General features: G+C 38.3%; 1 protein-coding gene across 1 annotated transcript in view; it reads left to right on the top strand.

The window, feature by feature from the left end:
- LOC127450453 (TBC1 domain family member 10B-like) overlaps positions 1-25,779 on the top strand; it is a 38,995-nt gene that overhangs the window by 7,697 nt on the left and 5,519 nt on the right. Inside the window, exons 2-9 of the mRNA XM_051714565.1 lie at positions 5,685-6,615; positions 21,654-21,753; positions 22,244-22,351; positions 23,901-24,007; positions 24,279-24,393; positions 24,772-24,837; positions 24,930-25,119; positions 25,503-25,657. Coding sequence (XP_051570525.1) covers positions 5,708-6,615; positions 21,654-21,753; positions 22,244-22,351; positions 23,901-24,007; positions 24,279-24,393; positions 24,772-24,837; positions 24,930-25,119; positions 25,503-25,657 — 1,749 coding nt within the window. The 5' untranslated portion in view covers positions 5,685-5,707. The remainder of the gene's footprint in view (positions 1-5,684; positions 6,616-21,653; positions 21,754-22,243; positions 22,352-23,900; positions 24,008-24,278; positions 24,394-24,771; positions 24,838-24,929; positions 25,120-25,502; positions 25,658-25,779) is intronic.

The following is a 25,779-nucleotide window of genomic DNA, read 5'->3' as shown; positions in this document are numbered from 1 at the left end:
TCACTCCTGGTGAGACAAAACCATGACTCATCAGTGAAGAGCACTTTTTGCCAGTCCTGTCTGGTCCAGTGAAGGTGGGTTTGTGCCCACCTGCGCTCATAGGCGACGTTGTTGCCAGTGATGTCTGGTAAGGACCTGCCTTACAACAGGCCTACAAGCCCTCAGTCCAGCCTCTCTCAGCCTATTGCGGACAGTCTGAGCACTGATGGAGGGATTGTGCGTTCCTGGTGTAACTTGGGCAGTTGTTGTTGCCATCCTGTACCTGTCCCGCAGGTGTGATATTCGGATGTACCGTTCCTGTGCAGGTGTTGTTACACATGGTCTGCCACTGCGAGGACGATCAGCTGTCCTTCCTGTCTCCCTGTAGCACTGTCTTAGACGTCTCACAGTACGGACATTGCAGTTTATTGCCCTGACCATATCTGCAGTCCTCATGCCTCCATGCAGTATGCCTAAGGCGCGTTCACGCAGATGAGCAGGGACCCTGGGCATCTTTCTTTTGTTGTTTTTCAGAGTCAGTATAAAGGTCTCTTTAGTGTCCTAAGTTTTTATAACTGTGACCTTAATTGCCTACCATCTGTAAGCTGTTAGTGTCTTAACGACTGTTCCACAGGTGCATGTTCATTAATTGTTTATGGTTCATTGAACAAGCATGGAAAACATTGTTTAAACCCTTTACAATAAAGATCTGTAAAGTTATTTGGATTTTTACAAAATTATCTTTAAAATACAGTGTCCTGAAAAAGGGACTTTTTTATGCTGAGTTTATATGTACACTACCGGTCAAATGTTTTGAAACACTTACTCATTCTTTATTATAATTTTTTTTTTCTTCACATTTTAGAATAATAGTAAAGTCATCAAAACTATGGAATAACATAAATGGAACTATGGGAATTATGTTTATTTTGGATGTACAAAATCCAAAATAAATCAAAACTGTTTATATTTTAGCATCTTCAGAGTAGTCACCCTTTGCCTAGATTTTGCAGAAATGTACTCTTGACATTTTCTCAACCAACTTCTTGAAGTATCGCCCTGGGATGCTTTTTAAACAGTATTGAAGGAGTTCCCATCTATGGCAATTATTGGCTGCTTTTCTTTATTATTTGGTCCAAGTCATCAATTTCAAAAACTTTTTTTTTTATTATTAAATTTTAGTTTTATAATGAAATAAATTAATATGGTGGCACAATTATATTTTTGTCTACAAAACTCATTTAAAACTTTTAAACGTACGCCTTCAGATCAAAAGATTTTTAAGATCATGAGAAACATTTCAGTCAAGTGTTTCAAAACTTTTGACCGGTAGTGTATGTGTGTGTATATGTGTGGATGTATATGTATATATTTGTATGTATGTGTATGTATGTATATATACGTATATATATATGTATATGGGAAATAAATGAAAGAAAAGGATCTGTATGTAATGTTGTGGGTTACCTTAAAGGTGTAATTTATTATATGTAAACAGTTTCTGTACATGTGATGTGTTTCTCTCTTCTGTATTTATAGGTGTTTTCTAGATGTTCTCTATTTTATTGATTGTCATTGGTTGTGATGTCATGGTCATCAGATGTGTTGATTGGTCATGACATATTTTAAATTTGGTGCTGTTGCACTCTGTTTGTAAATGCCTGACGAAGGTCGAGTGACTGAAACATTGCTGAATAAATTTTGATACTCTTTGCAAGCCAGGATAGTGTGGACAGGATTTTTTCCATTTCATTGACTTTGATGCAGATAAAACAGCAATATTAACATAATATACTGTATATCGTAATCGGGAAAGAAGGCAACAACAATGAACTTACGTTGGTCAAATGGATGCAAGCAGTTTTGAATAAAAACTCTGCAGTATCCATCCATCCATCCATTAATTTTATCTTATGTAGGTTTGCGGGGTGTACTCGGCTGCATAAAATTTCTTTACTTCAAAGTACGCTTGCTTTCTCTTAAACTCGTGTGCTCTGCTCCGTGTCTGTTGCGAGAAGGTTTGTGTAATATGAGACGGACACATTGGGTATTAATATACAGTATAATGAGAATCGATTCTTACATTTCTTAATTAATGCATCAAAATTTATTTGATAGATCGATGCACCGTGATGCATCAATGTATTTTCCCACCCCTAAGTATTTAAATTGATTTTTGAACATGTGCTAAAATCCAGTTCTGTCTCTTTATTTTTAAGATTAACATTTTTATTGATTCATAGAGATGACAAAGAAAAACAAAACATATATACAATGAATCACGGTTCTGGCTCTTTAAGAAAACTGGCTATTCTAGAAAGAGCTTCTGTAAATGAGTGTATATTAACAAGAGAGGTCTCAAATGGCTTTACCTCATCCGTGCTGTGCATGATTAGAATTAAATGTTTCTTTTTTGTTTTTTTTTAATTATCAACTGACTGTAAAGAACAATAAGTATTTTAAAAGAGATGTAAAAAGGGGTATAACCAAAATATTGGTCTGATGTTGTATTCCAATAGAATGGCCCCTGCGCTGTTCTATCTTATAATTATAATAATTAATTTATAATTATAATAATTGAATAATAATTTATAATTATATTTATTTATCACACATTGTACATTTGCACATATACAGTGAAATTCTTTTGTTTTTTACATATCCCAGCTAAGCTGGGGTCAGAGTGCAGGGTCAGCCATGATACGGCACCCCTGGAGCAGATAGGGTCAAGGGCCTTGCTCAAGGGCAACTTGGCAGTGCTGGGGCTTGAACCCCCAACCTTCTGATCAGTAACCCAGAGCCTTAGCCGCTGAGCCACCACTGCCCCTGTGTCTTTTCTTTGCACTTTATCAATTGACTCCATTATTAATTTTATCTGACTCCAATTTAAGTTGAACCTCTAATTTAGATTACAGCTCTAATTGATTTAATATATTGATTACTCTGAATCATCTTAATTTTCATTATCCTTTCATCCAGGTCCCGATTGTCGCTCAGAGTCATATGCCGGCCGATTAATTGCATAGATCTCACGGACACAAAATCGTCAGTCCCGTTCATAGTCAGCGGTTGCAGGGTTTACTAATATCATCTGGTTTGGCCGCCTACTGCTTGGTCATAACCAGATGATAGTTTTAATTAGTCATGTTTCATAGAACTTGCTAAGACGGTGATAAGCAGTGACTGGTAGTCTTACGTGGTTTTCTCCTATTCATAAGCTCCAGTAATGATCATTATCCTGGACATAAATTTGCCGTAACAAAAGGCGTCCCTCGAATCTACCGGTGATAAATGTTTTCGGAGAAATACAGAATAAATCAAAAAGTAACAATTTATTTGGTAGGATTTAAAACATAAGTTACAAAATCAATCAAAGCCAATTTCACACATGATCAGAATAAACAGACATTTCTAAAAATAAAAGACCAGTCAGAGTGACATACCTGGCAATAGAAAGTGACACACAGCAATTGTGAGGGAGATCTGACTACAGATTCCCAGAGTTCCTCTGCCATCTCTCCTTAAAGGAATAGTTCACCCAAAAATGAAAATTTGCTGATAATGTACTCACCCTCAGGCCATCCAAGATGTATCTGAGTTTCTTTCTTCATCAAAACAGAATTTAAGACTTTTAGGATTTCATTTCAGGCCGCCGCCTCTAAACAATGCAAGTGAACGTCCTCCATTTTTTGACAGTCCAAAATGCATATTTAGGGTGCATCAAAATAATCCACACGAGTCAGAGTCGACAAATAAAGTTCTTCTGAATGCAAACAATTGATTATTTTTAGAAACAATACAATACTTATACATATATACTTTTTATCTACAAATGTTTGCTTCCGTACATCTCTGTGACGCGCACTCATGAGAGGGATGACGTAAGCTCGTTGGTAAAGTCACGTGGAGGAGGAGTCAGGAAGCGCGTCAGGAAGCACGCAAGTTTCTCTTGTAAACAATGAAGCGCTTCCTGACTCCTCATCCACGTGACGTATGACTTTACCAACGAGCTTACGTCATCCCATCGTGTGGATTATTTTTGATGCACCCTAAATATGCATTTTGGACCATCAAAAAATGGAGGACATTCACTTGCATTGTTTAGAGGAAGAGGCCTGAAATGAAATCCTAAAAGTCTTAAATTCTGTTTTGAAGAAGAAAGAAACTCAGATTCATCTTGGATGGCCTGAGGGTGAGTCAGTTATTAGCAAATTTTCATTTTTGGGTGAACTATTCCTTTAAGTACCAAATTATTCGATTGTTATTTCAGATGGGTGTGTTTGATGTTATCCATGATTTGGTTTACAATTTAGGGAGTTGTAAGTAGACCTTTGAAACTTGTAATTGAGTTGGTCGTTTGATGTTTACAAAGAATGCACCTAATCTGCATACAGCATCTGGTCCCTGTGAGAGACGGGGTGGGGGGGCACTGTACTGATAGAATACAGTGTTTTACTAAGTTCTTAAATCTTACTTGTGATTTGACTTTGCTGAAAGGGAATGAGACCATTTTACCAGTTGCACTGAGACCTCTTGAATCATACCAAACATTTATGATCAGAAATCCTTTTACATTACAGAACAGGATAAGTCATAACTTAGTTTTTGGTGAACCGAAAGTGACCTGAGATGAGGGGGGGGCAGATGTGAGTGAGATTTGCATTTTATGGTCCTTAATCAGTAGGGTGTGTTGTCTCAGGTGGAGTTTAATTACGTTGGCTCTCACAGAGCCTTTTGGGTGTAGACATCTTGGTGCCAGCCTTACAGAGACATTATTCATTGACAAATGGATTGTGTGGATCTCGTCTTTGGACACACACAGAACGAGTCAAACCACTCTCAAAACAGTGCTGAACTTCCCCAATATACTTCACAATCACTGGTGAGTGAAATCTGAACATTTACCTGCCAGTGGTTAATCATAGACATTTTAGTCGTATAGCGCGAAATTTGGTTGCAAATGCGAGAGATTTCCTCTCATTGTAGTGGAGGGTTGTGCATTGAGTAAAAGATTGATCTTGGAATTTAAGAATTGATATCGAGATCATTCAAATGAAGATCGCGATGCATTGGAAAATCAATATTTGTACCCAGTCCTAATTCTGAAAAATATACCATGTTTCACACAATTTCCACAATCCCATTCACGTCTGCAAAACACATGGAATTTGTATTTTTAGTGGATGAGAACCACTCTCTAAACTGTGCTGCTTTTGTATTTTTTCTTGAGGTTAGATTGATGTACAGACTCCTATTACATGCAGTTCATTTCACAATGAGAGAATTTTTTTACACAATTATTTGTATTTGAAAGGAAAGGTTGATGTCTGATGTATGATAATTTTGTGAGAGAGCAACAATCAAAGGTGCTTAGAGATTTTTCTTGGCACAGTAAGGCTGAGTTTTATCTGTCTTAGGTGTGGATATTATTATTTTAAGATGTTACTAATTATTCTTTGGAGAGCTGTTACTTGAGTCATGATTATGGAATCTGATTTCAGATTTTTTGGTGGCGGTATTTTTTGTAAGTTAACATTTCCTTTCTTGATTGTAGCCATTAGGTTTGCAAAAAGGAATGGGCTTGTGTCTGGATACAGTATTAAGCAATTTTGTATCCAAGTATTGAAAAGGGGTCATGTTTTTTGTTTCTTGTGTTGCAACAAATAATTACTGACTCTGGCTTTTTCTCTTTTAATTTTTCTCAGCTGTTACACATTGAGGGGCAGCTATGGCTGAAATCTCTGCCCTCAATCCTTCGCCCCCTGGTATGGGCAACCAATCAGTGCATGCTCACTCTAGCCCACTCCCTCTGCCGTCAGAGACACCCATCTCAAAATCAGCTCTATATGGGGACCGAGCAGTGATGGGGAACCCAACATTACAGGCAGGAGGTGGGAAAAACTCCTCTTCCCCAGGTTCAACTTGGGAGGCCACACCTGCCCAGAACAGTATCGCTTCCTCTACAATGGCAACAAAAAGTCCTGCTGATCCACCGGTAGAGATCCTAGCTGCTGCAGATGGAGGGTCTAATGGGAAAAATGATTTAATTGGTCACACAGAAGCGCAGTGCTCAGAGCAGGAGCAACAGATGCCATTTTCCCTTGAACTTAATCCCAATCCTAATCTCTACCCCAATGTTCAAATTAACCAGATCTCCAATCCTGCACCCCCCAGTTACATTCCACCTGAGCTTCCCCTTCCCTCTGTTGCCATTTTTGCAGAACATCTCTCAACCTCCAACCCTGCCCCCACTCACTCATCACAAGAATCCAGCCAAACATCAGCAGTTCCTTCTGAAGCACAAGCACCCACCCAGAACCCCAAACCCAGCACTCCCAGTACAGACAAGACGGCCCCTGAGCCTCTTTGCACACCCTCCAAAGTTGAACATCCAGCTGTACTGGTGCAGGAGTCAGGTGGGTCCCTGGGTCTGCCATACACGGTCACATATACTCGTCCGGCTCCAGACACGCTGAGCTACCTGGAGTCGGCCAGCCTGATGTCGGGCACACTGGAGTCTCTGTCTGGGCTTGGCGAGGACGGCAGTTCACTGGGGTCAGACTCCGAGATCAACGGCCCAGTGCGACGTACTGATAAATATGGGTTCCTGGGAGGAGCGCAGTACAGTGAGAGCAGGTGGGTGTGTGAACGCATTGAACTGAATGACACAAAGCATATTCTCACATGTTATTTTAGAAGGTTTCCTTATGAGCAAAGATAGTAAAGATAAAATACTTAAGCATGCCACATCTTTCATCATTTAAAGCTCAAGTGTGTGACTTTTTTTTATTTTAAAATACATTATCCTATCCCAGCTTGAAATGCAGAGACAACCATAAGTAAGCCATTAAAAATTAATGCAATTAATTATGCCCCCAACCTGTACATAAAAGATGGTTATCATACCGTTGAAATCTTCTCATTGACTGTATTGCATGAATATAAAGAACTTTTCTAAAATCCAAATCAGTTTAATTAAGACAGAATCGGCAACATTTACACAGCATCAAATAAACTTGGCAAGATAAAATTAATTTTTAAATTGCATCGTCCTCATATTACATTCAACTCTCACTCAGTTTTAAAGGTAAAATGCAGGTGTCATGAGTGCAGCTCATCACGAGCACATCAGAAGTGCGTCATACAGACATGTCCGAGCTTGAACCTTTATTTCCGCTGCCAAAGTGGTTGAAGTCCACTGTCTGGGATTACTTTAGCTATGTAAAAGACCCAAAAGGCACGATCAATGTTGACAGTTACCCAGTCTGTAAAGTTTGTCTAGAAAAGTATTGGCTCAGGCAGGAAACACTTCTAACCTTAAGCACCATCCCACGGAATTTGCGGAGATTAATGTAAGTAGAAATACAGTATACAGGATAATAAATTATAGCCCCTGTTTCATAAAAATGGCAGATTCAACGTAGTTTTCTGGTGCGTTCACATACAATGTGAAGCAAGCGTTTCGCATGGCACGATTACATAGAAAGTCAATTTCATAGATGCGAATTTGGCGGCGCGAATGAAGCGAATGACGTGACTCGAACATGCAAAATCGCTTCATTCTCTTCATTCGCATGATGTGTTGTCGTGAAAGCCTATCAGCATTGAGATTGTCCGGATGTCACTGACGTACTGACGTTGTAGCAGATGAAATCTGGAAAAATGGATGAAAAAATTGTTGTAGCAGTGTGTGGGCACCCGGAATTGTATGACACAACGTCATACATGTACAGAGACCGGACGAAGCGGCAATCATCCAGACGCAGTTCCTGGAGAAGGCGGTGAAATTCACCGAGCTGTATGCGCCTCCTGATGATATCATGCACCCAAACACGACGGTGTTTGGTTTTCCGACGTATCTGGGACTTCCACAACAGATATCGGCCATGGTTGATGGCGGAAAGATAAGTTGTCGTAGAAGCCCCTCCTCCTGTCCTTTTCCAGAAGAGAAAGGGGAATACTCGTGTGTTCGCGTTACTCGCGCGAACGCGAGTTTAAACACACATTTATAATCCAGTGGTCAAACTCGCACGAGCAATGCAAGAAAATTTTCTTTGCGTTGTATGTGAACGCACCATTACATTACTGTTCAAAAGTTTAGGTTCACTTACTCGTTATTTATTTATTTTTATTTTTTTAATTTTCACATTTTAGAATAATAGTAAAGTCATCACAACTATGGAATAATAGAAATGGAAATATGGGAATTATGTTGTAATCAAAAGTTTGTTATATTTTAGCATCTTCAAAGTGGCCACACTTTGCCTAGATTTTGCAGAAATGTACTCTTGACATTTTCTCAACCAACTTCTTGAGGTATCACCCTGGGATGCTTTTTTAAACAGTATTGAAGGAGTTCCCATCTATGTTGGGCACTTATTGGATGCTTTTCTTTATTATTTGGTCCAAGTCATCAATTTCAAAAACATTTTTTTTTTTTTTATAATATTTTAGTTTTGTAATTAAATAAATTAATATGGTGGTACAATTATATTTTTGTCTACAAAACTAATTTCAAACATTTAAGCATACGCCTTCAGATCAAAAGGTTTTTAAGATCATGAGAAACATTTCAGGCAAGTGACCCCAAACTTTTGAACGGTAGTGTACATGATTCGTAATGACTAGGTAGGCTAAAGTTATGTTTATGCTTTCTGTCACATTCACAAATGCAGCAAATGGTTTTAAGCACTCGTTCAACATTACAATTTTCCAACTGTGGAAAAGTGCAGCGCAACAGTGGGCCAACAATGTGTTTGATACTACTAATAATATGTTTTATCTGTAAAACATAGTACTAAATAGGGTTTACAAAGTGCATGGCTTTTGGTGTGCAGGAAATTGACATTGACAATATGCATGCAGGAAATTGACAGTGAAACTGTGGCAGAAAATAGACAGTATTAGACAAAATGCCAATAAAAAACTGCAAATGAATAATATATTTTCAGTAGGTATTGTTTAGAATTGAACTAAATCACAAATGCAACAGACTACTGAATGCATACAAATGCATATCTGAAGTGTTAACCTGGGCAATAATCATTACAAATTATTACAATTATTATTGTTTTACCTGTTTGTGATTTTTTTTTTTTTTCCCTTCTTTTTTTTTACCTAGTTGGATTAAGAGAGTGTCCTGATGTTCAAGATCAAAAGTTAAAGGATTAAAGTTGAAGAAATCCAATATAAAGTTCAAGAATTGGTTATAACTGTGTGTTTATCAGACATATTTCATAACCAAATATTAAACTGCTAATAATATTATCAATGCACCTCAATACTGTGATACCGTAATACTGTGGTCATTTTTGTGATGGTTATCATACCGTGAAAATGTCATCAGAGCAATTCAAGCTTGATGTACCACCTTAATGCAGTAGGGGCCAGTCAGTGCGCCAACTGCACAGGCAACATGCCTCGTCAAACCAACAAGCATGCGGCACACAGCCTTCCACAGATGCGCTTTTGTGCTTGAAGACAGCTGGACGGAGCACAACAGAATGCAGGGATTTCGAGACGTGCTTTTTTCAAAGTTTTGAAAACAATTGAGATGCGCCGCAACACAAGTGTGGCACTCTATAAGCGTCTGTCTTATGCATGTGTACATAGACCAACAATTACACACAGAGCAGAGGGAAGCAGAGGCCAAAAATTGGGTTATGTTCAATGATATGAAAGTAAAACAAACAATATTTAGACTTTAAAGCCACTTTTTGTATTGTCTAAATGCTTTACTTGTCTGTTGCCACTATATACTTTATATGATGTAATGTATTTGAATTATCTGAATTATAATATTTATTCTATATAATATTTATAATTATTTTAAGGCAGATTATATTTGCACCCTGGTGCAAATAATGGTATACGCAATTTACACCCCAGTGCAAATAGTGGCAGATATTATTTGCACCCCAACCCTGGTGCAAATAATGGTAGATACTGTTTGCATCCTGGTGCAAATAGTGTCAGATACTATTTGCACCCATATTTAAACATTAACGTAGAGTATAGGCATCACTGCAGTGTGTTTATTGTGTTTATTTAGAGTCCCACAGACACACTACATTAATCCCTAAACCTAACCTTAACCTTACCTTAGAAAAAAATAACCTTGGTTTTACTACAGTAACCATGGTATTTTTTGGTCAATTTACAGTAACCACAAAATTAACCATGGTTACTATATTACCACCATATTACTGTAGTATCACCATGGTTAATTAATTGCATTAAAACTATGGTTTCTGCCAAAAAACATGGTTACTCTAATACAGTGATGCAATCTACACACAAGTGATGCCAAGCCAAGGGAATGAGTGCGATCGACAGACCCCGCCTCCAGATCAAACCCTTCTCTGCACTCCCCGACATTTACCATGACCAAATCACTCTGATGAAATCAACATTTATATTCATTTTTATCTGTTATTTAAGTATTAATATTAAGGAAATATTAAGAAACAGGAAATCAGATGGGAAGAATTGTGGGACAAAACACGTATTCGAACTGGGGTCGCTAGGACAACACCTCACATTTACACACTCTCTTTACACCCTACGCCACTGACTGCAGTGACACCTAATGTTAAGTTTGTTGTATATTTCTGTGGTTCCACCAGACTATTGGGGTGCAAATAGCTGCACTGTGTGGCAGATGCTATTTACACCGGGGTGCAGAGAGACACATATTATATTTTAAATTACATTTATATGGGGGCCTTTCTCAGTAAATATTGATAAGTGATTAATATTATTAATTAATCGGCACATTATGTAATTAATTCAATAATTTTTTTTATTGATTTACAGCCTTAATTTAAAATAGGGCTGCTACTAATTGTTATTTTGATAATCGATGAATCTAACAATTAATAGAACGATTATTCGACTATTCTGCAATTATTGCAATGATTATTCAGCTTGTGCCCTGACTTAAAAGGTTGTATTAAATGTGCTTACTAACAATAAAGAGGACAGAATCATCTTTTAAAAATACCTCTAAATGACAGTCACTGAATTAAAGGGAAGAAAATACTTTTAAGTTTAATTCAGTAAAGAAAAAAAAAAGTGTATTTTTTCACTTGCTTATACTTTTGTGAGTGCAGTAAAGACAAAAAATACTTGTATTCAAGATCTATTCTCTAAAAGTGTAAATGTGTTATATGCTGCTTCTCAGGTGAATGCATCTTTTTTTAAAGGATTTTTAGATACTTTAAAATATTATATTCAACATTCTCAGATAACAATTTTTCTTCTGCAGTATAGCTGCTAAAGAAAATGTACGTTGTTTTAAAGGAGTTTTTGATATTTATATTGTAAAACAAGCCAAAACAAAAACAAATCAAAAACGTATTTTGTAGCAGTGTATAATGGGGCGAAGACTTCCCTCTCACCTTTCTGTTCACTTCAATCCGACGTTAACTCAAAAAAACAAACTCTCTCTTATTAATAAAGCTGTGTATTGCCAATTTTCTTCACGATAAGAAATGCACAGTGACATATTATGATTTAACGAGCCTTCACGTTATAATCTAGCTGCAGCAAATGTGCGCTCGAGGGACAAGCGTCCCCGTAACAGAGTGTGCCTCAGACATGTGTAGTTTTAATCTCTCCCCTTTAGATCGAGACATTCGTGCAACTCATAGAAGAGGCACTGACCGCACAGAGAAATGGCAGTTTCTGAGTTTGTAGTTATTTACATAATCTGCTTCTGTATTATTTGAACTTTAATAAAACTATGACGCACTAAATATAACTGCACTTAAGATGTAACGCCGGGGTGTTTCCTTTAAAGAGCTGCGGCTCTGCTTATTCCACAACGAGAGTGCTTCTGTATTTACTTATTTGGTATTTTTGTATAATTCTCTCATACTTTGCGATCTACATCACCTGAAGCTGTTTGGAAAGTTTAGAGCGCATCTGGACTGTGAACTGTGTAATCCTTCCTCTCCTCAATCAGGCGACTGCAGTGCTGCTCTTGTGCACCATGATTAGAGTTTAATGTGATCTCATGTTACATTAAATGAGATCCAACGACCATTCGACAACAAAACATTTTGTCCACAATATTTTATTGTCGACATTGTCGATAATGTTGTCTAACCGTTTCAGCCCTAATTTATAGTCTAAATGAAATACTGTTTGCAACTAATTTCACTCTTCAAAGTGTTTCCAAGTGAAATGGGATATTCAGTGATAAAAAATGTACTGCAGGGATTTTGTTTTATATATTGGGAATTGACTGGATCATGAAAAGTAGGCGTTACATACCAGAATGGAGCCAGGTGGTTGTAGGGGAAGGTTTGAAAAAATAAGTACAATTTGTGATGTCAGATGTCAATTATGAGGACAGTTTATTTCTTTGGAAAACATCCACCAGTGAATCATGCACTGTAAGACCACGTGCATTACGGAAGCAAATAGGGTCAATTTTAATTTCACGTAGACTGCAGTTGCATTTAAGGTTATTATTTGTATATAATTGAAATAGTCTAATATCAAATGTAATAGTTCATTATTCTCACCTTCTGCTGTATGGTTCTATTTCACTGCATGGTTTGGTTGTCTGTTTAGTAAATCAGAGGAAGCATTTATAATAAATAAGGCTAATAAGTTAATTGTCTGAGACTGAGTGGAGATTCACAGAATGACTGTGTCCTCTGTGAAGCAGAAGCCGATGTGAAGTGCGCAAGGATATTAATAATTGACGCCTACAACCAAGAGCAGAATGAGGAACTCTCAAAATGCCATACCCATCCATCTGTTTATTCACTACAAATACAATACAAATCAGCTCTGCCCTTTTGCAGCATTTGTGTTTTTCATGTGTCCATCCTTCTCCTCTCTCTCTCTCTCTCTCTCTCTCTCTCTCTCTCTCTCTCTCTCTCAATTTTCAATTTTCAATTTTTTCAATTTTAAAGTACTTTATTGGCATGATTGTGTTTGCATACAATATTGCCAAAGCATTAATACACAAAACAGATAATGACAAGAGAAATAATAATAAAACAGTAACAAATAACAATACAAATAGAATTAAAATAAGGTGCCAGGTAATGAATATAATAAAAACTATAATAACAATATACACTATACAATATAAAATAAAATAGGCATTTAACAAGACATTATGAACATAAGAAAATAAAATACTGTGACTGAAGTACATTAAGGCAGTAATTGGTTTCTGAGGGTGTGCATCTCAAAAATGAATTTAGCTGCAACTGATGCATGATTGTCCTCCCCCAGTAACACCTGCATTTGATCTGTTTCTGCTGAACTGGAAAAATGTGGCATGATGTTTGAGAGTTTGTCAAAGTATTTCTTTCTCACCTCTGTAGGAGAAAGTGTGTCTCTGTCTCGACCTCACCAGTGTCACAGTGAACACAGACTTATTCTTCCTTTGGAAGCCATGTTTGTCTGTATCTGCCTTTTTCTATGGCCAGACTGAGTTTGTATTTGGTGAGGATCGTCTCTGTTTTGGATCTCTTACAGTGTAGAGATATTATGCTAGATTATACGTTCTGTTTAGGGTCCGATAACATTCCAATTTGCTTTGGTTTTTACTTTAATTTTCCCAATGGTCCAAATATGAATTTTTGCTTTCTTTTATGATTTGGTTTATTCTGATTTGGTTCTGTTCAGCAGTGCTGGTCTGAAACTGGTGTTTGTTAGTGGGTTTGTGAGTTTCAGAGCCAGCTGACAAAGGGGACTGGTTTTAGGCTTCAGCTCTTGGGTTTTAAGGGCTTCATGTTGCAGTGTGTTAGGGGAACTTGAATTTAGGTGTGTCCAAAATTTGAGGGATCGTTTTTCAATATGTATAATTAGGGGGTATCTGCCTAGTTCGGCCCGGCATTTATTAGTAGGTGTTCTTCTCTGAACTCTTAGAATGTTTCTACAGAATTCTGCATGCAGAGATTCTATGGGGTGTTTGTCCCATCTAGAGTAATCTGCCAGACAGAGTGGACCCCAAACCTCACATCCGTACAGACCAATAGGCATAATAATACTATCAAAGCTTTTACTCCAAATTGTTACAGGAATATCTATTTGGGTAAATTTGCCCTTAATAGTATAGAATGCTCTTCTAGCTTTCTCTTTTAGTGCATTCACTGCCAGACCAAAACCCCCTGAAGCACTGATTTTTAGACCGAGGTAGTCGTAGTGTAGGGTGTGTTCTATTGCAGTGTTTCCCATAGTGAATGTGTATCTGGTTTCCTGCAATCTGTCTTTTTTCTGGAAGATCATAATTTTAGTTTTTTTTTTTTTCAAATTGACTGTCAGGGCCCAGTTCTGACAGTAGTTCTCCAGCAGGTCCAGGTGCTGCTGTAGCCCTTGTGCAGTAGCTGACATCTCTCTCTCTCTGTCTGTGTGTGTCCTTTATTAGGGCCCAAGCACTGAAAGTGCGGAGGCAATAACGTGCTGACCTATAGATTTCTTCTCCGCAGATCCCTCAGTTATGTTCATGGTTTTTATAGGGATATTATTTGGTTTGTTGGTCCATTGGGTCATATTGCATTCTCACCACAAGCGAACCGCTCCAGAGTTCGTTTGCAATCGGTCCGAGACCACCTCATTCAGGAGGTCTCGGACCAATTGTTTTGGTGCGGATCTGAGTGCGACTGCCGTATTCGTATATTGGCTGGGGAGCTCCGTAGTGCCACCTTTTGACAAAAGTGGTGGGGTCAGTTTCTTCTGTGGTCACCAAACTTGCTACACATATTGTTCTCATCAAGCTGGACAACTTTCAAAATTACAGTCATTAGCTCCACCCAACAGGAAGTTGGCCATTTTGGATTAAATGTGCATTTTTTTGAAAATTGCAGGCCCTGAACTTTTGAATACTCCATCTAGGGGATTCATGTGATCATCACCAAATTCAGACATTGAAAATGCTAAATTGCTAACAGATTTTTGATATATTGAATGGTGTTGCCATGGTGATGCAATAAATTAAGGGCACAAATATGAAACAGGAAGTTCCTTATATCTTCTATGTGCATTGTATGATTATGATGAAAATTCAGCTGTATATTTGGTAATGGGGGCTGATCACATTAATGTGGCTATTATGGGTCATGGTCATAGTGCCACCAACTGGCAGCAGGAAGTAAGGCAATTGCTCCAAAATTCTTTAGAATAATGTCAAGACAATGCTGATGTAAAATTGTAAAGGGATATTTGATATCTTAAATACTGTTGCCATGGCAGTGCAAGTGAAATTGTGCAAGTGAATGCAGTTTTTAAAGTTAAATTTAAAAAAAGCTTTAGAAGTTTAAGTTTATTGAAATTAAAATGTACTGCACAAACTTTTTATTTTTCATATAAATAAAATATAATAAAAATATCAACTGAAATGTAAAAATACTAGAAAATCAAATCCAGTTCTGTTCTAAATTTTAGGTCATGTGACGCTGTGCTCAGATGCAGTACCAGAAATGTCCAATAGGATGGATGATTCCCAAAAGACCAACTCGGCAGGAATTGGCATAACAACACAATATGAATTTGAGAACAATAAAACAAAAAGATCAGTTATATGAAAGCTTTTTCTAAGGACAGGACAAGTATTTTTTTAATAAAATGCCATAAAGGTGGGACAGTAGATATAAAGTTAGGGATCTGAATAAAACTAATGTTAGAAACACCTCTCAAACCACATGTGAAGTGACAATATTTTATTGCATAACATTATATAAGATGTTTACAAGTTTAAAAATATTATAATAACTTCTAAAATAACTGGTTACAATGTAGGGCTGGGTGGTATATTGATATAGTTTGATGCTGCGTTACACAACCCGTTTCTTCTGTAAAGCCATGCCGTGTTTGCATCTCTCCAATCTCAAACTCTCAGTGCAACCCCGCCCCCACTCTCCCTCTCTGTCTGCTGTGCGCAAACCTGGCCCCACACACTCACAAGTTCTCCTGCAACATGAATGGAGATGAGGGCTAGTTTACACTGACAAAGAAGATCTGGTTAGTAAAAAGAAAAACAATGGTTGAATTATTTGGAAATGGTTTGGATGTAAAAGATCAGATGAGCAGCAAAACAGCTGCGCGCACTTTGGCAGGCGGCTTGTGTGTGTGGTGCGCTTTAGGGCGTTTTCAGATCTGTCGCTCATTTAAATTGTTCCGAAACAGGGGCTAAATTGTTATAATGTTGCATTTTCTTCTTGGTTCAGTTCACTTTCACTAGGCAACATTTCAAATTGGACCAAAAATGTGTTAATAAATGTCACATTTGAGCAAACTGTCCCCTCATTGGTCACAGTTTGTGCCCTGTTCAGAGATTTAGCTCTTACATCCAAATACTGGTTAAAATGATATACCAGCATAAATTTGGCATCTGTTACAAATTTTTGACTATTGTTTATAATGTCATTGTAATGGAAAAACCTTTCCATATGTACAGAATGCGCGTTCCAGTCAGAGGTTGCACTGCAAATAAAATCCGTCACTCGGATGGAAATTGTAAAATTTTCGTCATGGATTTTTTATTATTATCTGTCATTAGCTGCTTTTGCATTATTTCTGTATTGAAAAGTACCTGTTCTCATGGACACGGAGCTCTCCCGCGCACACACAAATACACACATCAGAAAGAGTGATGCCATGTACAATAAAGATGTTTTTCATCTGTCATAAAGTTGCTAACGCCCGTCATACCATGTTTGTTTTGCCGCTATATCCAAAAGAAAGAAGCGATTGTACTATTTACCTCAGGAATGATAAAATTACTGCTATTGTAAACGTGCAATTATGTCTAATATATAGTCGCCAAAAGGCTCTAGCCACGTTTTGATTATGAATTACAGCGACGTGCTGACCTATAGATTTCTTCTCCGCAGATCCCTCAGTTATGTTCATGGTTTTTATAGGGATATTATTTGGTTCATTGGTCCATTGGGTCATATTGCATTCTCACCACAAGCGAACCGCTCCAGAGTTCGTTTGCAATCGGTCCGAGACCACCTCATTCAGGAGGTCTCGGACCGATTGTTTTGGTGCGGATCTGAGTGTGACTGCCGTGTTCATGTATGCCTAAACTAACTGAGCCAATGCAGAAAGCGCGCCAGGTTCTGAAACAAACGCAGCCTCACATGCATGTGTGTTCTGAGAATGCTCGCACCTAAACGGTCAAATACATTTAAAAAATCCCCTAAAAAATGTTGAGGTGTTCATGTAAACATAGAGAGTGATATCTAAACGTAAACATTAGGAGAAAAGCTGATTTTTACCACTCACTGCTCTTGGCTGGATAATTTTGTAGTATAACTCTAGTATAAAAGTATTAAAATATTATTCATACAGGGAAGACCAGTAATAGTTTGTCAAATTCATTCTGAATGTTTAATTGAATACTTGATACTGTTTAATTTTTTTTTTTTTTTTTTTTAACATCTGTTAAAAAGTACTTTTTCTTAATTTGTATTTTTGTTTGGTCTATAATGTTTTTTTCTATTCATTGCTTTTCTTTTGTTATTGTATTACTGACTGTTTACTACTCTTAAATAATAACTTGAGAACTTAAAGGTGCAATATGTAATATATTTACTGTACTAAAGCATAAAATTATCATAGTATGTTATCAGAGATTTAGGAAACATGCTGAGTTGAAATACTGGCTTCTCCGAAAACAATGCTACAGCCAGTATGTTCTACTTTGAAATATTCGTTCCAGGCCGGAATTTCTGTTTGCGTTTTGGCCTGTGTGAACCCATCCACTGCCCATTTCCCAACAGTATTTTGACTCCCCGGATTGCCAGATTTGAAACAAGTTAGTAGGCAAACACAGCACGCTGCAGCCATGGAAGCCTAACATTGATAGAGTTATAAAAAATCCACATGAGTTGGTTTATAATTTGCAAACATATACATTAGCTGATCAACATACAGTCTAAGGCTCGTCACTGGCCATTGTCAGTTTGCTTGTTCCTGTTGCGTGTCCTCAACCTGGCATCCCGCATGAGCTTAGAGTCTGGGGAGGAGGGGGTGGAGGAGACAACTCTCTCCAATATTTTGAATTTGGACTGCAGTACCCATTTTAAATGCTTGATGTCAATGAGATATATTACTCCTTTAATTATTTTATAATTAAGTTAATTATCGTTAGGCTATTATTTTTTGTGGTATTGAAGCTGGTATAAAACATCACTAAAAATTCACAAAAGACTACTGAAATTTTGGTATTTTGATAAATGTATATATTGTGTATGGTATATCTTGCTGCAATAACATGATGGAAAAGGAGATCTCATTGCTTAGAAGTGTGAGCACCCCTGCTGTAAATGATGGTGATGGAGGCTTTCCTTTATTTAACTACCATGCGTACAGGTAAAATAAAATAACCTCCTCTACCTAGAGCAGTTTACATTTCCGTCTCAGATAATCTAGTTGATTTCCTAGGTATAATACTATTAGGTTGGCCATGTCGTAATTTTAGAAAACATATAACAGAAACTCTGACATGTTACTTGAGCATGAAACCAATACATGTCCTTTTTTTTCTCTGGACAAGTAACTTTTTATTCAGACAAGTGAATGACCAATGTACTTATCCAAAGGACAAGCACATCACAATGCTTAATGTCAAGCTTTGCATGTCATCTTAGAGAATGCCATAAACAGGTTGCATCCAAAAGTGGAAGCACTTCAGATCTCTTTCAACATTTACAACAGTACCATAAACTGCAGTACGAAGAGTGTGTTCAACTTTGTGCTGCTGCGACCCAAAAAGTCTTCTGCCCCAAAACAAAGTGCGATGCAAGCTTCATTTACCATCTCACATGTGGCTTTGACTTACAACTGAACATTTAGCTCCCTTTGTAAAAAATATATCGTGTGTGTGTGTATATATATATATACACTATATTGCCAAAAGTATTTGCTCATCTGCCTTTAGACGCATATGAATTTAAGTGAAATCCCATTCTTAATCCATAGGGTTTAATATGACATCGGCCCACCCTTTGCAGCTATAACAGCTTCAACTCTTCTGGGAAGGCTTTCCACAAGGTTTAGGAGTGTGTTTATGGGAATTTTTGACCATTCTTCCAGAAGCGCATTTGTGAGGTCAGACACTGATGTTGGACGAGAAGGCCTGGCTCGCAGTCTTCACTCTAATTCATCCCAAAGGTGCTCTATTGGGTTGAGGTCAGGACTCTGTGCAGGCCAGTCAAGTTCTTCCACACAAAACTCGCTCATCCATGTCTTTATGGACCTTGCTTTGTGCACTGGTGCGCAGTCATGTTGGAACAGGAAGGGGCCATCCCCAAACTGTTCCCACAAAGTTGGAAGCATGGAATTGTCCAAAATCTCTTGGTATGCTGAAGCATTCAGAGTTCCTTTCACTGGAACTAAGGGGCCAAGCCCAGCTCCTGAAAAAAAACCCCACACCATAATCCCCTCTCCACCAAACTTCACAGTTGGCACAATGCAGTCAGACAAGTACCGTTCTCCTGGCAACCGCCAAACCCAGACTCGTCCATCAGATTGCCAGATGGAGAAGCGTGATTCGTCACTCCAGAGAACGCATCTCCACTGCTCTAGAGTCCAGTGGTGGCGTGCTTTACACCACTGCATCCGACGCTTTGCATTGCACTTGGTGATGTATGGCTTGGATGCAGCTGCTCGGCCATGGAAACCCATTCCATGAAGCTCTCTACGCACTGTTCTTGAGCTAATCTGAAGGCCACATGAACTTTGGAGGTCTGTAGCGATTGACTCTGCAGAAAGTTGGCGACCTCTGCGCACTATGCGCCTCAGCATCCGCTGACCCCGCTCTGTCATTTTATGTGGCCTACCACTTCGTGTCTGAATTGCTGTCATTCCCAATTGCTTCCACTTTGTTATAATACCACTGACAGTTGACTGTGGAATATTTAGTAGCAAGGAAATTTCACGACTGGACTTGTTGCACAGGTGGCATCCTATCACAGTACCACGCTGGAATTCACTGAGCTCCTGAGAGCGGCCCATTCTTTCACAAATGTTTGTAGAAGCAGTCTGCATGCCTAGGTGCTTCATTTTATAGACCTGTGGCCATGGAAGTGATTGGAACACCTGAATTCAATTATTTGGATGGGTAAGCGAATACTTTTGGCAATATAGTGTGTATATGTATATATATATATATATATATATATATATATATATATATATATATATATATATATTGTGTATCACCATTCAGCCTAGAAATACAGAGATATGAATTTTGGTCCATATCGCCCAGCCCTATTACAATGTAAGTGCTGTTAGCAGTTGGAGCAGATTGTGCTGAGAGGGCTCGTCTGAGTCAGAGTGTACTGACCATCTCAATTTTTGTCTCTCTTCCCCATGACTGTCTCCGCTTTATCTCTAGTACTGACTAATTCTGCAAAAATGGGCACTAACACTGTCCTTTACGTTTGCTGAGTGGCAAAATGTTTCCTTTTTTCCCCATTCAGCATTAACTTATTAACCACCACATGCTTTTTTTAGCTATTTAAAAATGGTCAGTGTGGGTAGGGCCTAAAATAGACTTTCTCATCTGGTCAGTGTTCTTGACCGTCTGTCAGATTGCGTTTTCTGCTATTTTTGTTCTAATAATTTTGTCAGTCATACACATTCACAGGATCCTAAGTCAAGTCTTCTAAGTTCAAGTCCAAGTCAAATCTAATATCCCTTTTGGTAACAGTTTTCTGTTTGCTATAGGTTTATTTTATAGACGCTGTTTTAGGAAAATTAATATCATTTTTAAATTATTATTATTTACATGGTATTCCTTGTTCATTAAGTCAAACATATATAAAAATACATCAAGTTTCACTTGAATTAAAAGATTACTTATTTTAAATGAAGGCATTGAAACATTTAGGAAGGCATAATTTACTGGGGGCGTGCCTTAGAGTGATGGACATGTCACTTCTTTGCTGACAATATATATTTAGTGGATAATGTGTGAACAATTTACCTTAAAAGTGCACAGTATTAACATCATAAAATGATTCTCTTTTTACTTGTATGTTGCAAAATGTACACAGATGGACAAACTTTATATATGATAGAGGTTTGCTTTTCTTGTGCTATACCTGTCTGGTTGTAAATGTCTTTAAATCGTGTAAACGTAATATAGGACATCAAATTATTTGATGCCACCATGTTAAAGCAATGCTCTGAACTGCAGAAGCAAACCATGCATTCAAAGGAAAAGAAAAGCGTGACAGAGTGCACAAGAGACTCCCTTGCATCGAGACTGTGTAGCAATATTGACAGACAATATTTCTTTTATTGACTTGCTCCAAATATGAGTTTCTAAATTTGAGTCCAATTGAATTTGTGGCTTTAGTGTGACTCGTGTCCAAGACTCAGACTCAAGTTTCCTTCTCTGGTGTCAGTTACTGGTATAGCTATTACTGTGCACTGTTGTCCTTGTTCACTTGATCAACTTAATCACTTTACAAAGCTGCAAAAATGATTTTTAATTCCATATTCACATGTAACACAGCAGATTTCTGGGCTTCTGTTTGGTTTTTAGAAATTCAAAAATGCATTTTTTTCTGTATATTGCATGCACCTCTTTGCTCAGATAATGATCTGGGGCCAGGATGGGTGCTTGTAGGATTATGCTGTGTCTGTCCCATCTCTTCTATGTGAATTCCTGTGAATCTCTCTTTGTTTTAAAGTGAGGCTGAGATCCAGGTGGCTGTGGCAAGACAGAGAGAGATGAAATGGCTGGACATGTTCAGAAACTGGGACAAGTGGATAACACGACGCTTTCAAAAGGTCTGTTATTTAAAGGGTCACTGAAGGCATTCCTGACTGGATTTTAAAATACTGTTCATATGCATGTTAATAGACTGTAGTCAGAGTAAACACCATATTTAATTTGATGTTAAAGACAACAAGACTGCGAGCGACAGAAGTACAGTCAGTTCAATATGTTGTACTGTTTTAAAGTCTTGGGTAATTTTTTATTTTTTTTTTAATTTTTTTTTTTGTCAACTGAAAATAATTTTTTTTTTTTATTTATTTTTTTTTTATGTTTCAGCCACTGAACAATCACCATTAAGTACCCAGTAAGACTAAACAAACTACCTCACAGCCTCGTTTTCATTTATAAATTAAAGTATATGTGTCTACTCTGACTAAGGTCTTTACTAGTAAGTTCACTGTTGCAGTAAACAACTGTTATCTACAACAGTTTAGATAACATATGACAATCTGAATGGTCACTTTGCATTTGTGTATAAATGTGTAATATGTGTTTTTGTAGGTAAAAATGCGCTGCAGGAAAGGAATCCCCTCTTCGCTCAGAGCTAAAGCCTGGCAGCTGCTCTCCAACAGCCAGGAACTTCTTGAGTCCAATCCTGGGAAGTTTGAGGTATGGTCAGATTTGATACACCTCCTGTGTTTCAGAATGTTTTGTTTTTTTTTGTTTTTTTTGCTGTTGTTATCCTTTGTTACCCTTTAAATTCCCTTTTACTTAATTTTTAGTCTGTTGTTGGTAAGACTAAATCAGGTGGTCTACACACTCTTCTTATCTTAGTACAGGCATATTTAGGGCCCAAGCACTGAAAGTGCGGAGGACCTATTTTTCTTCTAAGGATTACTATTATTAGGGCCCAAGCACTGAAAGTGCAGAGGCCCTATTGTTCTTCTAAGGATTATTATTAGGGCCCAAGCACTGAAAGTGTGGAGGCACTATTGTTCTTCTAAGGATTATTATTTTTGTTATTATTAGGGTCCAGGCACTGAAAGTGTGGAGGGCCTATTGTTCTTCTAAGGATTATTTTTATTATTATTATTATTTTCAAGGTTTCGGGGGCTTTTGGGGAACTTAACATGTTCAAAAACTCACACATCCCTTTTGAGCTATTGTCACCACACTTTGTACACACATAGATCTCATTAAGCTGGACTATTTTGGATGGAATGTGCATTTTTTTGAATATTGCAGTCTCTGAACTTTTAAATACTCCTCCTAGGGGATTTATGAGACTGTCCCCACATTTAGATAACATTATGCCAAGACATTGAAGATGCAAAAGTGCAAACAGATTTTGATATATCGAACAGTGTTGCCATGGCGAGGCATTCAATTAATGGCGAAAAATGGAAAACCGGAAGTGTCTCATATCTTCTGTGTGCAATGTGTGATTTAGGTCAAAATTGAGATGTATGTTTAGTCTTGGGGGCTAATCACATGGAAAAAAAAAATAAAACATTTAAATTTAAAAAATGTTTTATCCCCTTTTCTCCCAATTTTGAATGCCCAATTCCCAAAGGTCCTTGTGGTGGCGCGGTTACCTCAATCTGGATGGCGGAGGACAAATCTCAGTTGCCTCCGCTTCTGAGACTGTCAATCCGCGCATCTTATCATGTGGCTCGCTGTGCATGACACCGAGGAGACTCACAGCATGTGGAGGCTCATGCTACTCTCTGCGATCCACGCATAACTTACCACAAGCCCCATTGAGAGCGAGAACCCCTAATCGCGACCACGAGGAGGTTACCCCATGTGACTCTACCCTCCCTAGCAACCGGGCCAATTTGGTTGCTAGAGACCTGGCCGGAGTCACTCAGCTCACCCTAGATTCGAACTTGTGACTCCAGGGGTGGTAGTCAGCATCAATACTCGCTGAGCTATTTGACTATTTTTGGTCACGGTCATAGTGCCACCACCTAGCAGCAGGAAGTATGGCTCTTACAGCCGACTTTAAACTTTAACATTTAAAGTCCTCTTATATTTACTCATATTGCTTCAAAATTGTTTAGAATAATGTCAAATGCCAAATGAATGTGTCCACCTCGCATTGTTTTCCGAAAGCCACCGGGTGGAAATGGACCAGTTGTACTTGGGCCCATCATCGCTGCTTGCAGCTATGTTAACTCATTCTTATGTTCTTTCCCCTAATGTCTTTGTCTCACAGGAGCTGGAGCAAGAGCCAGGAGATCCAAAGTGGTTGGACATCATTGAGAAGGACTTGCACAGGCAGTTCCCATTCCATGAGATGTTTGCTGCTCGGGGAGGATATGGGTAAATAGAGCTGAGTTTTTATCAAGGGAAAAGGTGATGTAAGGCTTTTATTTAGAGCATTACACATATCTGAAGAGCCCAGAGGGAATCTGAAGGAAGGCTTTTTTCTGTGAGTGTTTTTAATCAATATCTTTGGTAAAAGCTGACATTTGTTGAGTCTCACTCTTTGTTCTCTCAGTGCTCTACCTTTCAGTTTTACACTTCCTTATACCCTCAAACCTCTCTGCTCTGGTTCAGAGTCTTAATTCTTAACCTTTATGTGTGCGTGTAGCCAGCAGGACCTGTACCGGATTTTGAAGGCCTACACCATTTACCGGCCGGATGAGGGCTACTGTCAGGCCCAGGCACCAGTGGCAGCAGTTCTGCTCATGCACATGCCTGCTGAGGTGAGGGGGAGTTTCATTAAGTATCATTAATAACTGCAAAAAAAACTGTGCCTCCCAGACTGAATCTGCAGATACATTTTCTGCACTGATTTTGGGGGGAAATCTGTGGAGTGGATTCAGACATGGTAAGACGTGTTGAATGGAGTTGAGATTACTGTACTCTAATTGCTAGGTAAAAGCACAATATAATTAGCCAAAACATTTAATAATCATACATACAAGGTGAGGCTGAATGTATATAACTTTGTGAATGACAGGTTTTGCTGAAATCTGTGCTGCTTTCTGTGGGTGGAGATTTTGTGCGGGCCTGTTTACAGTTAATTCTTGTTCATCAGCTTGTTCATAATGGACCCTATCTTCATTGTCATTTTCTTCCAGCAAGCCTTCTGGTGTCTCGTGCAGATCTGTGAGAAATACTTGCCTGGGTACTACAGCGCTGGGTTGGTGAGTACTCGGACTCAAAGACACGCCATAATCTTAACAGGACCAAAGAGGAGAGCAGATACTAGTTGTACTTTTCATATCTTATCTCACAGGAAGCTATCCAGCTTGATGGAGAGGTTTTTTTCTCTCTGTTGAGGAGAGTGTGTCCCATGGCTTACCGCCACCTGAAGAAATTTAAGATAGACCCAATCCTGTACATGACAGAGTGGTTCATGTGCATCTTCTCCCGTACGCTGCCTTGGATCTGCGTCTTACGCGTCTGGGACATGTTCTTCTGTGAAGGTCAGTCCTTGACACATTAAAGAGAATGAAAGAACCTTTGATTCTTTTGATGTTTGGAGATTTAAAAAAAAAAAAAATCTGTTTGTGCTGTATATTTAAAGTCAACATGAAATCAAAATGACCAAATAGCTATTCATGCATTGTTTTAGAAAACTTGCTTTCAGTTTCTGTATGAAACAGCCACTTTTCACGATCCTAACAATTCCTGATGGATCAAATCAAGTACTGCCCTACATTTTTTATATTGTTGAATATCCTGTTTCACATTACAGAAATATCTTGTGACTTTAAGGGCTTTTAAGGACACTGTGCATTGGTAAAATTGCATACTTGGCCAGTATATGTTTTTCCCAGATGTTAAAGCATTATTATGGTTGTGTCAGGAGTGAAGATTGTGTTCCGGGTGGGTCTGGTGCTACTCAAGCAGATGCTGGGATCTGTGGATAAGCTCCGTGAGTTGCAGGGCATGTACGAGACTATGGAGCGACTGAGGAACATTCCCCCTGAAACTATCAGGGAGGAATTTCTTGTGCAAGAGGTGAGCGCTCGAACACACTCAGAAATAGAGCTTTTAAGAGGAGACAAAATGGAGTGGTAGTATTGAGATTGGCAGGAGATGCTTAAATCCACAGCAGTATTCTTCTAACTCTCACACTCTCC

The sequence above is a fragment of the Myxocyprinus asiaticus genome, chromosome 13 (assembly GCF_019703515.2).
Source record: "Myxocyprinus asiaticus isolate MX2 ecotype Aquarium Trade chromosome 13, UBuf_Myxa_2, whole genome shotgun sequence".
Lineage (NCBI taxonomy): Eukaryota > Metazoa > Chordata > Actinopteri > Cypriniformes > Catostomidae > Myxocyprinus > Myxocyprinus asiaticus.
This window is presented reverse-complemented; position numbering and strand designations above follow the sequence as displayed.